Consider the following 14048-nt stretch of genomic DNA (forward strand, 5'->3'; position numbering starts at 1 on the left):
GAATGTCAGAAATGTATATTTGTGAATGTTGAGATGTTATATTGGTTTCACTGGTAAAAATAAATAATTGAAATGGGTATATATTTGTTTTTTGTTAAGTTGCCTAATAATTATGCACAGTAATAGTCACCTGCACACACAGATATCCCCCTAAAATAGCTAAAACTAAAAACAAACTAAAAACTACTTCCAAAAATATTCAGCTTTGATATTAACCCCTTCAGGACGGAGTCAATAGTGCACATTCTGATCAAAACAAAACGTAAAAAAAAACTGGAATTTGCGCTATATGTCTATTCACCCGTAGTTCCCCTCTTTCATATTATATGCACCCACACTTATTATATATCATTTTGTTCAGGAGAAACAGGGCTTTAATTTATCATTAACTATTCATATATGGAACATAATTCATTATGAATAAAATTTAAAAAAAATGTGAGAAAATAAGATTTTTTTTAAATTTGTATTTCCCTCTGACATTTTAGCTGTTAATGTCATAATACTGTTAGGTTTTACTGCACAAAAATGCAAATATTTGTAATCAGCGATGTCTCACGAGTACAAGAGTATCCCCCATTAACAGGTTTTATGGTGTTTTGGAAAGTTACAGGGTCAAATATAGAACGTTCCATTTTCAAATAGAAATTTGCCAGATTGGTAATGTTACCTTTGAGACGGTGTGGTAGCCCAGCAATGAGAATTACCCCCATAATGGCATACCATTTGAAAAAGTAGACAACCAAAGGTATTGAAAGTGGGGTATGTTTAGTCTTTTTTAGTAGCCACTTAGTCACAAACACTGGCCAAAGTTAGCGTTCATATTTGCTTTTGTGTTAAAAAAGCAAAAAACGAATATTTGGCCAGTGTTTGTGACTAAGTGGCTACTAATAAAGACTGGACATACCCCACTTGCAATACCTTGGGTTGTCTACTTTTTCAAATGGTATGCCATCATGGGGGTAATTCTCATTCCTGGGCTACCATACGCTCTCAAAGGCAACATAACCAATCTAGCAAATTTCACTGTCAAAAAAATGAAATGCAAGCCTTATATGTGACTCTCTAACTTTCCAAAACACCATGAAACCTGTACATGGGGGGTACTGTTATTCTCGGGAGACTTCACTAAACACAAATATTAGTGTTTTAAAACAGTAAAACATATTACAACAATAATATAGTCCATAAAAGTGCAGTTCGTTTGTAAAAAATGCAAAAAATTTCACTTTTACTTAAAATATCATCGTTGTAATACAATTTACCAATTTGAAACACTAATATTTGAGTTCAGCGAAGTCTCCTGAGTAAAACAGTACCCCCCATGTACAGGTTTTATGTTGTCTTGGAGAGTTACAGGGTCAAATATAGTGCTTGTGAATTAAATTCTCAGCACTTTCTCCCTGTGTTGTCAGGTATGTCTGATGTAGATTGATTTAAAAATAAACAAATATGTTTCAATGTCTATCTGTTCCTGTCCAAATCTGAGATGATTAAATTGCGTATACGCAGAAGTAAATTCGCACTGACACACGGAGTTCAGGTTAAAAGCACTTCGAGAAAATTTAATGGCATCTGATTAAAAGCGGGCTCGCAGACCCTTATAAGAGCAAAATTACATCATCATTGAATATCAAGATAACAACAAATAAACATCATTAATTGGATTAGGTGTTAAGTGGTTATGTCAATGTCCACCCATCAATCAAGCGCCATCTTACCCAGCACGAGGCTTACTCGGTGGGAAGGGGGGCTTGGGCGTCATTTTGGGTAGTTAGTGATGTCAGACTCGGGGTCAGGTTCAGGGTCTTTTTTATGAAAGAACATTTCATTAGAGCAGTTTTCACATGGCCTAGCTATAGTATACTTTGTTTCACATTACAGGAACTTGATAATTCCGGTGTTAGTCATGTCCTTCTAGAAAATACATTCTCTATTCAATATTCTAAATGCTGTTATGAAAATATGTCATGTAATGTAGTTAAAATGGAGTTAGTACAAAATTCAATACAGGATCAATAAAGGTTTTTTAATAATTCTACATCATGTCAATCAAATTTTAATTAATCAAATCACCTAATTATGTTAAAAGATTACTTAAATATACACGTAGAATTTTAATATATATGCATTTATAGGTATTTAAATTCTACGTGTATACTAATGTAATCTTTTATGTAATTATATGTATTTATCTATATATATATATTTGCGGTTATTTGCATTTTATATATAGATAGATATATATATATAGAATGTCATTCTAAGTGTATTTTGTTACCAATATATAAATAACAAAATACAGTTAGAATTAAATTACATATGTATATATAATTTATATTAAATTTTGTTAAAATATTTTATTTATTAATTTTATTATTTTATTTATTTATTATTGTAATTATACGTATTTATATATATATATATATATATATAATATATGTGTATATATCTATTATATATAATATATGTATATTATATATATGTAACGTCATTCTAAGTGTATTTTAATACTAATATATATACTAATAGTATTAAAATATACTATGTATGACGTTAAATATATAATATACATATATATTATATATATATATATATATATATATGCATTTAATTTATTTTATAACCTGTCTAATATTTTTTTTTTTTTACACTACCTACCAGCAGGGGGACTGTCTGATATTTTAGACAGTCCCCCTGCTGGCAGATCCACAGCCAGCTATAGGGGGCCATGTGATCGCTCTTTGAGAGCGATCACATGGCACCCGGGGGCCTCACTTGCCGGGGGCCTCACTTGCACTGCTGTGAGGCAGTCCTCCCGAAGCGGAGCGCCGGTAAGGTAAGTATACCGGGCGCTCCAGGGCTCAAAGCCGTTACGGCGTGCTATGCCGTCACAACGGCTTTAAAGCCCACTTAAAGCGTGACGGCATAGCACGTCGTAACGGCGTTAAGGGGTTAATGAGTTTTTTGGGTTCATTGAGAACATGGTTGTTGTTCAATAATAAAATTAATCCTCAAAAATACAACTTGCCTAATAATTCTGCACTCCCTGTATATGTATATATATATATATATATATATATATATATATATATATATATAAAATGCAAAAAAACGAAGTGATTTCAATTTATTTAAAGTAATTTCAGACATTGAATATGTTTTAGTGTTTGATAGTCATGTTAAATTTTTAATAACTCTTCCTTAACAGGATTGTGTTTTCCAAAATAAGGCTGCTTAATGAAAGGTATACGGCTCACTGATCCGGTAATGGTAAAAGTGCTCTCAAAATGTATAAAAATGGTGGAATTATTTATGATTGCTTTGGCGTTGATAACAGCTAATCAGCAGCCATAAGTATGTCTGACTCCTTAGAGATATCTTAGCCAGAAGCTCAAGGAAGCAACATGAAAGGTTAGTGTAGGACACACCTGAGAGGTTTGCCTTGATATGGCAGGTGGGCAAAAGTCTCTCATGGCCATTGAAGAAACTAAATAACCTCCATTTGTTTAAATATACATAGGAATTTGGGAGAGAGCGCAGGTAACTTTTTTCTTTGGTTTTTACTGTATGTATTGAGGCTGATGTGTACAATGGTCGTTGCTGCCACCCAGGAGTGATGGGAGTTTGAGCGCAGGACTTGTTTTTTTGTATTAGTGTGTCCATAATTTATGAAGTGATATAATTTACCACTACTTTTGTTATTATTGTGGATATGCTATGCCGGTGGAATTATACTGCAATGCAACTGCAGACAATTAATTGATACACAGGAGGAAAAAAAAACAGAAAAAAAGTATAGTTACTCACAAGCTTTCCAAGAGAGATTACTTTCAGATAACAAAAAGTCCTGAAGAAAAAATGGAGGTTATCTCAATAAACTTGTAAAAATCTAATCTAAGGCAAAGTACAAATTCAGAAAGAGTCTGTTTCTGTTGCAAAAGAGACCATTCTTCATCCTTTCAATAAGAAACATAATACATAGAATTATCATTACAAAACACATTAGATTATGGTATAGGACCAAAATTAGACACTCCTGATTGTAGTGTCTCGTCCTGGTGTGGGATGGTTTGGCAAGTAATACACCAAGGTATACTTTAAAAAAACATTTTTTTTATTCAATATAACATTGAAGCCAACTTTCATTTCCATCTTTAGTTTAATAGAAATGTTGGACTTTCAACATGGTAAGTGTTAACCTTTACAAAATATTATCTTTGTTATATTTTCAAATCTAGACAAGTTGCATGGTAGGCACAAGGAGTGTCAGTATGTGTTGACCTACAATATGATACATGTATTGTGAGGTTTTTATGAAATGTAATTTTAATACAGAGAAAAAATATTTCATGTTTTAATTCACTATGGGTTAAGGTGCACTGAATAATATAAAATAATATAAAATAGCTTTTTGGAAATTATTAAACTTCATAAAAAGTTTAAATTTATTAAATATTTTGTGTGTGTTGCAGTAATTCTACAACTGAAGGAACATATGTGAAAAAGTGTTGCAAAGGATTCTGCATAGACATTTTGAAGAAACTTTCAAAGACTGTGAAATTTACCTATGACCTTTACCTTGTAACCAATGGCAAGCATGGGAAAAAAATCAATAACGTGTGGAATGGAATGATTGGTGAAGTAAGTTTTGTTAGGTAAAAGAACTCTTCACTAAGAACATGTTAATACACATATTCCAAGTATTATCATTGCGATGTGCAACTCACATATTTATTCTGTTTTCTTTTTTCTCCTTTATTAATGGACCAGGTGGTTTATAAACGAGCAGTTATGGCAGTGGGTTCCCTTACAATCAACGAAGAGCGTTCAGAAGTAGTTGATTTTTCTGTTCCGTTTGTTGAAACTGGAATTAGTGTGATGGTATCTCGTAGCAATGGCACAGTTTCTCCATCTGCTTTTTTAGGTAAGGAATTTTTAATAATCTAAAATTTGGAATGTTTTTTGTTGCAATGCAGAAATATATATTATATATATATGTATAATAATAGAAAAAAATAGAAAATAGAGCCATTTAGCACTCCAAAAAAGAGACAGTAGGGAGGCTGATAGATCAATGGTATACTACACAAAGGTAATTTTTTTTTACATTATTATTATTATTATTATTAATAAACTCCACAGCGCTGTACAATATGTGGACTAACAAACAAGTATATTTGACCAGACAAGTTGGACTCACAGGAACAGATAGGTTGAGGGCTCTGCTCAATGAGCTTATATGCTAGAGGGATTAGGTAAGGGTAGGGTAGAAAAGAAGAGGTAAGGGTAGGGTAGAAAAGTAGGTTGCTAGAATAGTACTCACTGAGGGCTTAGAATAGAGTATTTTGTTTCTTTAATGGTAGTTGCAGGAGAGGAATCAGGGTGCAGGAAGGGAAAGCTGTTAACAGTTTTATTGATATGCTGATGATTGCCAAGCTTGCCAAGATTTTTGGAAGGAATGGAGACATGGTGAGAATCTAACAGCGAAGGGAAGGGAGTTCCACAGGAATGGTGCAGTCATAGAGAAGGCTTGAAGGTGAGCATCAGAGGTGGGAGTACGAACATAGGATAGAGGCAGGTCTGAAGCAGAGCGCAGGGCTCTGGGCGGGACATACTTGTTTATAAGGGAGGATAGGTAAGTTGGAGCAGCATTATATACAGATTTGTAAGCAAGTACCAGAATCTAAAATTGAGGGAAACCAATGTAGGGACTGACAGAGGGAGAGGCGTGTGAGGTACAAGCGGACAGGAAGATGAGCCTCGCTGCCGCATTCATTATAAATTGGAACGGGCAAGTTGGGAACATGACCACTGAAGTGATTTGCAACAGTCAGGGAATGAGAGAAGAGTGGCACAGACCAGCACCGTAGCCCTATCTGGCGTTAAATAGGGGCAGATACGCGACAGGATGAGATGAAAGCGACAGGTTTTGGTGATCGATTAGATGAGGAGTGAAGGAGAGGTCGGAGTCAAAGAAAACACCTAGGCAGCGAGCCTGTTAGAGCTGATGGTTGCACCGTTGACTTGGAGGGAGACAGACACGGGCATACATTAGATGGTAGGATTGTTCAGTTCAGCCGAATACTTTTCCCAAAATTTTTATTTTGTTTGGGAAGTCCAACACTCCCTCATGTAACAGTTCTGTTCAGCCCAAGGTCATACATGAATAACTATTTGGGAAAACATTCTAGCATGCCAATAAAGCAGGAAAAAAGCAATTAAGTGAGAGGACATTTTATAATGATGACTGATTGTTTCTCCTTTCTTAATCTTATATGAATGATTAATTGAGAACAGTGACAGCAGGAGTTATTTTAAGCTGACAAAAGGAAAAGGTCAGTGGACAATTGTTGACCCACTTATCCCTTCTATCCTGAGAAGAACAAAACTTTGCAACACATTCAGGCTGTAACGTCAGTGTGAAAAACAAAAAACAGTCCCCCTTGTAGCAGGAGGAGGTAATTAATTTGATTAACAGGGATTGAAAAAAAAAAAAGGTAGAAAATCGCAAAACAGGCAGGTGAAGGCTACAATGAAAAGCATTAGAAAAAAGGTGGAGTCGCTGCAGCAGCAACTGGGGTAATGGAAATGTTTTTTCTCTTCACTGCTAGATTTTAGAATACTTTTATACATTTTTGAAATAATTTTAAAGGGAGAGATGAGTGGCTAATTGGATCTCAGCTAGCAGGTGATGATGCCTCAAGTATCAACGTGAGTAGCAGTGTAACCAAACTTGAGAAGATTGAACTTGAGGAAAGCTATTTGCTCCGTCAGTTGTGGGGATATTTGTGAGGGTTGTTAATTCAGCATATCTCTTGTAACAGAAAACACTTGCTCACTTTATACAGTGGCTGGAGAATAATTCTGCTAAAAATTATTTGTGAAGGACATTGCGGAGGGCTCCCTAAGTTGCTTACAGGGCTCCCTAGAGAAGACTGGGGATTTAACTGCTCCTGTTGCCTAGCGACACTATGCTCAAATTCCCCCTTGCTCTGCCTAAGGCTAATAGTGGTTTAGGAGATACCACTGGTGGTAGGTTGTTGAACAGAATTATATACTGTACAAGTGGACTTGCTCTTGGCCTTACTTGCTGCCAGTACTACTTATATTTTCTGCTTCTTCCCTTAGCGATACATACTTGTGATATATTTGGAGATGTAGGCAAGAAAACCAGAATACACATAATTTAAAGAAAAACAAGTGTATGATATGCAAGAACACAAAGAATAACAAATGCAAAACAGATAACTCAATATAAGGAAAGCAGCCTGCTCTGGAACACTGGGTGGTTGCCCAGGAAAGCAGCCTGTTCTGGAACACTGGGTGGTTGCACGTGAGATCAGCTAGCCTTGGAACACAGGCAGGTGGTTTGCACAGGAAGAAAGTTTACTCTGGTACAATGAGTTTTTTCACAAAAAAGCAGCTTGCTCTGGAATACGGGTGGTTTGCACAGGAAAGCAGCTTGCTCTGGAACACTGGGGGCTTGCACAGGAAAGCAGCTTGCTCTGGAACACTGGGGGTTTGCACAGGAAAGCAGCTTGCTCTGGAACACTGAGGGCTTGCACAGGAAACAAGCTTGCTTTGGAACACTGAGGGTTTGCACAGGAAATAAACTTGCTCTAGGAAAACTTGAGGGTTGCACAAAGGGCCAGATTAAGAGCCCAGTGGGCCTGGTGCTGACAATTATGATGGACCTAATTACAAAATCTTATCTACCAAAAACACTAAAACAGTCCTACCTCCTAAGTGTCATGGATCTGATGAGATGGTGCTGGAGGGAAAATCATAGGATGCTCACACTTTCACCTTTCAAGTAAATGCATACCCCCTAGCAGCAGTGTCCAGTGAAGCAGGACATGGTGAAAGGGTAGGCCACTGATGCGAATCACGTAACCAGAACTGCCGGGAAAAAAAAAATACTGGCCCTTACTAATTTGCATAATAAATGCATGATGTAAATCACAATGAGTGACATACGAGATAATTCTGTAAAATCACTTACAGATTCCACTGTACATATTCATTGCTCCCAGTGTCTCCCTGTCTCGGTCTCCCAGATCTCCCAGTGTATTAGTGTCCCTTTTTATCACATTATCCCCATGTCTCCCAGTGTCCCCTAGTCTCCCAGTCTCTCAGTGTCCCCTAGTCTCCCAGTCCCCTAATCTCCCAGTGTCTCAGTATCCCCTAGTTTCTGTGTCCCCATGTCTCCAGTGTCCCCTATGTATCACGGTGTCCCCTGTGTTTCACAGTGTCTCAGTGCGCCGTGTCTCCCAGTGTCCCCTTATGTCAGAAAGTCATCCAGTGTTCCCACAGGATGCCTTTTTATAATGTTTGTTAAACAATGCAAGTAGTTACATCACAACCTTCTGGACCACCTGTGGTAGGAAAAATTGCTCAGATTGCCTTTTGGAGTATCAGTTACACCAGGTGTCATCATTACCAACATAAACTATTGGCTGGACTTAGAGGAATTGAACTAATAGACGATGACATCCTTTTGGTTGGCTGTGGCGATACAGATAGGGAGGCAGAGCAAGATCATGATGGTAAACAGCTGGAACTGATGAATAGTTGTAGGTAGATGAAGCTAACGCTTGGGTTGAAGAAACTGCAATTCAAGGTTAAAAGAGGTCCACTTCTATGGACACATACTATCGTGGGAGGGTTTAAATGCTGACCCTGAAAATATCCTAGCCATACTCAATACGCCACAGTAGGCGACCGTGAAATCCCTACAGCATTTCATAGGATTTGTTACCTACCTGGCAAAATTACTACCGCACATCTCGGTTTGCTTCCTAAGCATGACAATGCAGTGCTGGACATCAAAACGTTTGGTCACAGATACACCTGTCCTGAAGTACTATGATGTTACAAAAGCTATAACTGTTCAAAGTGACACGCGCAAAAGTGGACTAGCTTGTTGCCTATTGCAGTGCTCAACACATCCCAGGCACCAGGTCGCCATGGCTCCTAGAAATTTAGCATTGCGATATGCGAGCCCCTTACCTCCGAGGCAGGTGGGTGGGTGGCCGGCAGCAACCTGGGGTGTCGTGGAGGTGGCCGACATGCTGGGGACTTGTGCAGGCGGCGGCTGGTGAATAGAAGGAGGGTGGCGATGGAGCCGTGATGATCCTCCTCCACGACCCCCCAAGCATGCCAACCGTCTGCCCAAACCCCCAGCTGGTCACCCACTGGACTCACCGGTATTAAATCAAGCAATAATGTGTGAGTGTATGTGTCTGTCATGATGTGTGTGTGTATGTGCATCATGGTGTGTGTCTGTCATGGTATGTGTGTGTTTGTGTGTGTCCGTCATGGTGTGCGTGTATGCATGAGTTTGTCTGTCATGGTGTGTTTCTGTCTGTGTCATGGTATGTTTATGTCTGTCTGTCATGATGTGTGTGTGTGTGTGTGTGTTTAGGTGACCAGACCTCTTCCGTTCACAAAGGGAATTATGTTTTTACTCCCCTTTTTCTTCCCACGCCATGCTAGTCTTCCCTCGACTGGCCCTTCCTCTATGGCTGAGATTATCAAGCTTGATGATCTCAGCCAATCCAATGTTTTGCCATAGGATTGGCTGCAAAATGCTGCACCAATCACATCTCCTCATAGAGATGCATTGAATCAATGCATCTCTTTATGGGGAATGTTCAGCACATCATGCAGAGCGTGGAGACGCTGAATGTAGGTGCTGCATACTGTGCAGCACTGACACAGGAAGCACCTCTAGTGACCGTCTGAGTGACTGCCATTAGAGGTATCACTAGGAAGCAATGTAGACACTGCCTTTTCTCTGTTTACATTGTCTGCATGGACAGTCTATAGACACCACAACCACTACATCAAGCTTCAGTGGTTCTGGTGACTATTGTGTCCCTTTAAGAATAGTTTTTGAAAATCTGGCTCCTAACTTTTTTAGATTCAAAGCAAATTTGTCAAGCCCTGGCCTATTGCAAGCTGACCATCCTGTTGATTTTGCTTTGAGGGCACTGACCCCCACTGAGCAAAATTACGCACAAGTCAAAAAGGAATATCTGAGTATTGTGTTTTCTTGCCGTTGCTTTCACAACTACCTTTTTGGACGTGACAAAATCACTGCAGAAACTGACTATAAGCCTTTTGATATCTATTTTCAAGAAATCACTTTTGTGTGCACCCAAACCCCAAATGCCTGCAGATCATGTTGCTCATGTTACAAAACTATTGCCTAAATGTTGTCTAGAAACCTGGACCTGAAATGGTAATCTTGGATAATGGACTTCAATTCGCATTTGAACAATACAGACTGTTTTCTACAGATTGGGGGTTTGAATCAATGCTTTCCTATGGGGAAATAGCTGACACTGGATGTCCTCATGTTACCCAAACAAAAGTCTGTTAACATCAAGGAAGCGTCTCTAGTGGCTGTCTGGTAGACAGCCACTGGAGGCAGGCTTAGTGCTGCAATGTAAAGATTACAGTTTCTCTGGAACTGCAATGTTTTACATTGAAGCACTAAGTGTAAAAGGGAATCTGCACCCAGACCACTTGAATGAGCTGAAGTGGTCTGGGTGCCTATAGTGTCCCTTTAACTAGCTGTGCTAGTGGAGGTAGCAGCTTAAGTTATTGTGGAGCTGGTAGTCAAATCCATAGGCCTAGCTTACTCAACTGCTGCAATTACAGATTCTTATGCAACTTTAGAATTTGAGTTACCAATTGCAGCAGAAAAAGTCAATATCAAAAACATTCACCTCCTGCTAGTGATGTACCGAACTGTCCGCCGGCGAACAGTTCCCGGCGAACTTAGCGTGTTCGCGTTCGCTGCGGCGGGCGGACACATGCGCAGTTCGATCCGCCCCCTATTCGTCATCATTGGGCAAACTTTGACCCTGTGCCTCTCGGTCAGCAGACACATTACAGCCAATCAGCAGCCCTCCCTCCCTTCCACACCCTCCAACCTCCCTCCCAGCATCCATTTTCGATTCATTCTGAAGCTGCATGCTTAGTGAGAGGAGGGAAAGTTTAGCTGCTGCTGATTAGATAGGGAAATTGATAGCTAGGCTAGGGTATTCAGTGTCCACTACAATCCTGAAGGACTCATCTGATCTCTGCTGTAAGGACAGCACCCCAAAACGCCCTTTTTATGGCTATAACATCAGGCTGCTTTTTTTTTTTTTTTTTTTCCCTGTGTAATGTAATTGCAGGTGCCTGCCTGCCAGCTTCTGTGTGAGGTTCACATTGGATACTGTGCCTACTTGCCCAGTGCCACCACTCATATCTGTTTTTACAATAGGTTAAGCTTTACATTTAAAAGAAATAATTTTTTTTCACTGTAATAGAAGAGCAGTTGCCTGCCTGCCAGCTTCTGTGTCAGGTTGGATGCCTTGCCCATTTGCACAGTCAGTGCCACCACTCATATCTGTTTTAACAATAGGTTAAGCTTTACATTTAAAAGAAATGTATTTTTTTTTCACTGTAATAGAAGAGCAGTTGCCTGCCTGCCAGCTTCTGTGTCAGGTTGGATGCCTTGCCCATTTGCACAGTCAGTGCCACCACTCATATCTGTTTTAACAATAGGTTAAGCTTTACATTTAAAATAAATATTTTTTTTTCACTGTAATAGAAGAGCAGTTGCCTGCCTGCCAGCTTCTGTGTCAGGTTGGATGCCTTGCCCATTTGCACAGTCAGTGCCACCATTCATATCTGTTTTAACAATAGGTTAAGCTTTACATTTAAAATAAATAAAAAATTTTCACTGTAATAGAAGAGCAGTTGCCTGCCTGCCAGCTTCTGTGTCAGGTTGGATGCCTTGCCCATTTGCACAGTCAGTGCCACCACTCATATCTGTTTTAACAATAGGTTAAGCTTTACATTTAAATTAAATATTTTTTTTTCACTGTAATAGAAGAGCAGTTGCCTGCCTGCCAGCTTCTGTGTCAGGTTGGATGCCTTGCCCATTTGCACAGTCAGTGCCACCACTCATATCTGTTTTAACAATAGGTTAAGCTTTACATTTAAAATAAATATTTTTTTTCACTGTAATAGAAGAGCAGTTGCCTGCCTGCCAGCTTCTGTGTCAGGTTGGATGCCTTGCCCATTTGCACAGTCAGTGCCACCACTCATATCTGTTTTAACAATAGGTTAAGCTTTACATTTAAAATAAATATTTTTTTTCACTGTAATAGAAGAGCAGTTGCCTGCCTGCCAGCTTCTGTGTCAGGTTGGATGCCTTGCCCATTTGCACAGTCAGTGCCACCACTCATATCTGTTTTAACAATAGGTTAAGCTTTACATTTAAAAGAAATAATTTTTTTTTTCACTGTAATAGAAGAGCAGTTGCCTGCCTGCCAGCTTCTGTGTCAGGTTGGATGCCTTGCCCATTTGCACAGTCAGTGCCACCACTCATATCTGTTTTAACAATAGGTTAAGCTTTACATTTAAAAGAAATATTTTTTTTTTCACTGTAATAGAAGTGCAGTTGCCTGCCTGCCAGCTTCTGTGTCAGGTTGGATGCCTTGCCCATTTGCACAGTCAGTGCCACCACTCATATCTGTTTTAACAATAGGTTAAGCTTTACATTTAAAATAAATAATTTTTTTTCACTGTAATAGAAGAGCAGTTGCCTGCCTGCCAGCTTCTGTCAGGTTGGATGCCTTGCCCATTTGCACAGTCAGTGCCACCACTCATATCTGTTTTAACAATAGGTTAAGCTTTACATTTAAAAGAAATAATTTTTTTTCACTGTAATAGAAGAGCAGTTGCCTGCCTGCCAGCTTCTGTGTCAGGTTGGATGCCTTGCCCATTTGCACAGTCAGTGCCACCACTCATATCTGTTTTAACAATAGGTTAAGCTTTACATTTAAAATAAATATTTTTTTTCACTGTAATAGAAGAGCAGTTGCCTGCCTGCCAGCTTCTGTGTCAGGTTGGATGCCTTGCCCATTTGCACAGTCAGTGCCACCACTCATATCTGTTTTAACAATAGGTTAAGCTTTACATTTAAAAGAAATATTTTTTTTTCACTGTAATAGAAGTGCAGTTGCCTGCCTGCCAGCTTCTGTGTCAGGTTGGATGCCTTGCCCATTTGCACAGTCAGTGCCACCACTCATATCTGTTTTAACAATAGGTTAAGCTTTACATTTAAAATAAATAATTTTTTTTCACTGTAATAGAAGAGCAGTTGCCTGCCTGCCAGCTTCTGTGTCAGGTTGGATGCCTTGCCCATTTGCACAGTCAGTGCCACCACTCATATCTGTTTTAACAATAGGTTAAGCTTTACATTTAAAATAAATATTTTTTTTTCACTGTAATAGAAGAGCAGTTGCCTGCCTGCCAGCTTCTGTCAGGTTGGATGCCTTGCCCATTTGCACAGTCAGTGCCACCACTCATATCTGTTTTAACAATAGGTTAAGCTTTACATTTAAAAGAAATAATTTTTTTCACTGTAATAGAAGAGCAGTTGCCTGCCTGCCAGCTTCTGTGTCAGGTTGGATGCCTTGCCCATTTGCACAGTCAGTGCCACCACTCATATCTGTTTTAACAATAGGTTAAGCTTTACATTTAAAATAAATAATTTTTTTCACTGTAATAGAAGAGCAGTTGCCTGCCTGCCAGCTTCTGTGTCAGGTTGGATGCCTTGCCCATTTGCACAGTCAGTGCCACCACTCATATCTGTTTTAACAATAGGTTAAGCTTTACATTTAAAATAAATAAAAAAAATTTCACTGTAATAGAAGAGCAGTTGCCTGCCTGCCAGCTTCTGTGTCAGGTTGGATGCCTTGCCCATTTGCACAGTCAGTGCCACCACTCATATCTGTTTTAACAATAGGTTAAGCTTTACATTTAAAAAAAAAAAAATTCACTGTAATAGAAGAGCAGTTGCCTGCCTGCCAGCTTCTGTGTCAGGTTGGATGCCTTGCCCATTTGCACAGTCAGTGCCACCACTCATATCTGTTTTAACAATAGGTTAAGCTTTACATTTAAAAGAAATATTTTTTTTTCACTGTAATAGAAGAGCAGTTGCCTGCCTGCCAGCTTCTGTGTCAGGTTGGATGCCTTGCCCA

The 14048-nt window shown here is 39.0% G+C and overlaps 1 protein-coding gene across 1 annotated transcript in view; it reads left to right on the top strand.

Annotated features, from left to right (window-relative positions):
- Nucleotides 1-14048, top strand: part of GRIN2A (glutamate ionotropic receptor NMDA type subunit 2A) — a 617672-nt gene that overhangs the window by 421279 nt on the left and 182345 nt on the right. The window contains exons 5-6 of the mRNA XM_063430281.1: nt 4476-4644; nt 4774-4927. Coding sequence (XP_063286351.1) covers nt 4476-4644; nt 4774-4927 — 323 coding nt within the window. The remainder of the gene's footprint in view (nt 1-4475; nt 4645-4773; nt 4928-14048) is intronic.

This window comes from Pelobates fuscus, chromosome 8 (assembly GCF_036172605.1).
Source record: "Pelobates fuscus isolate aPelFus1 chromosome 8, aPelFus1.pri, whole genome shotgun sequence".
Taxonomy (NCBI): Eukaryota; Metazoa; Chordata; class Amphibia; order Anura; family Pelobatidae; genus Pelobates; species Pelobates fuscus.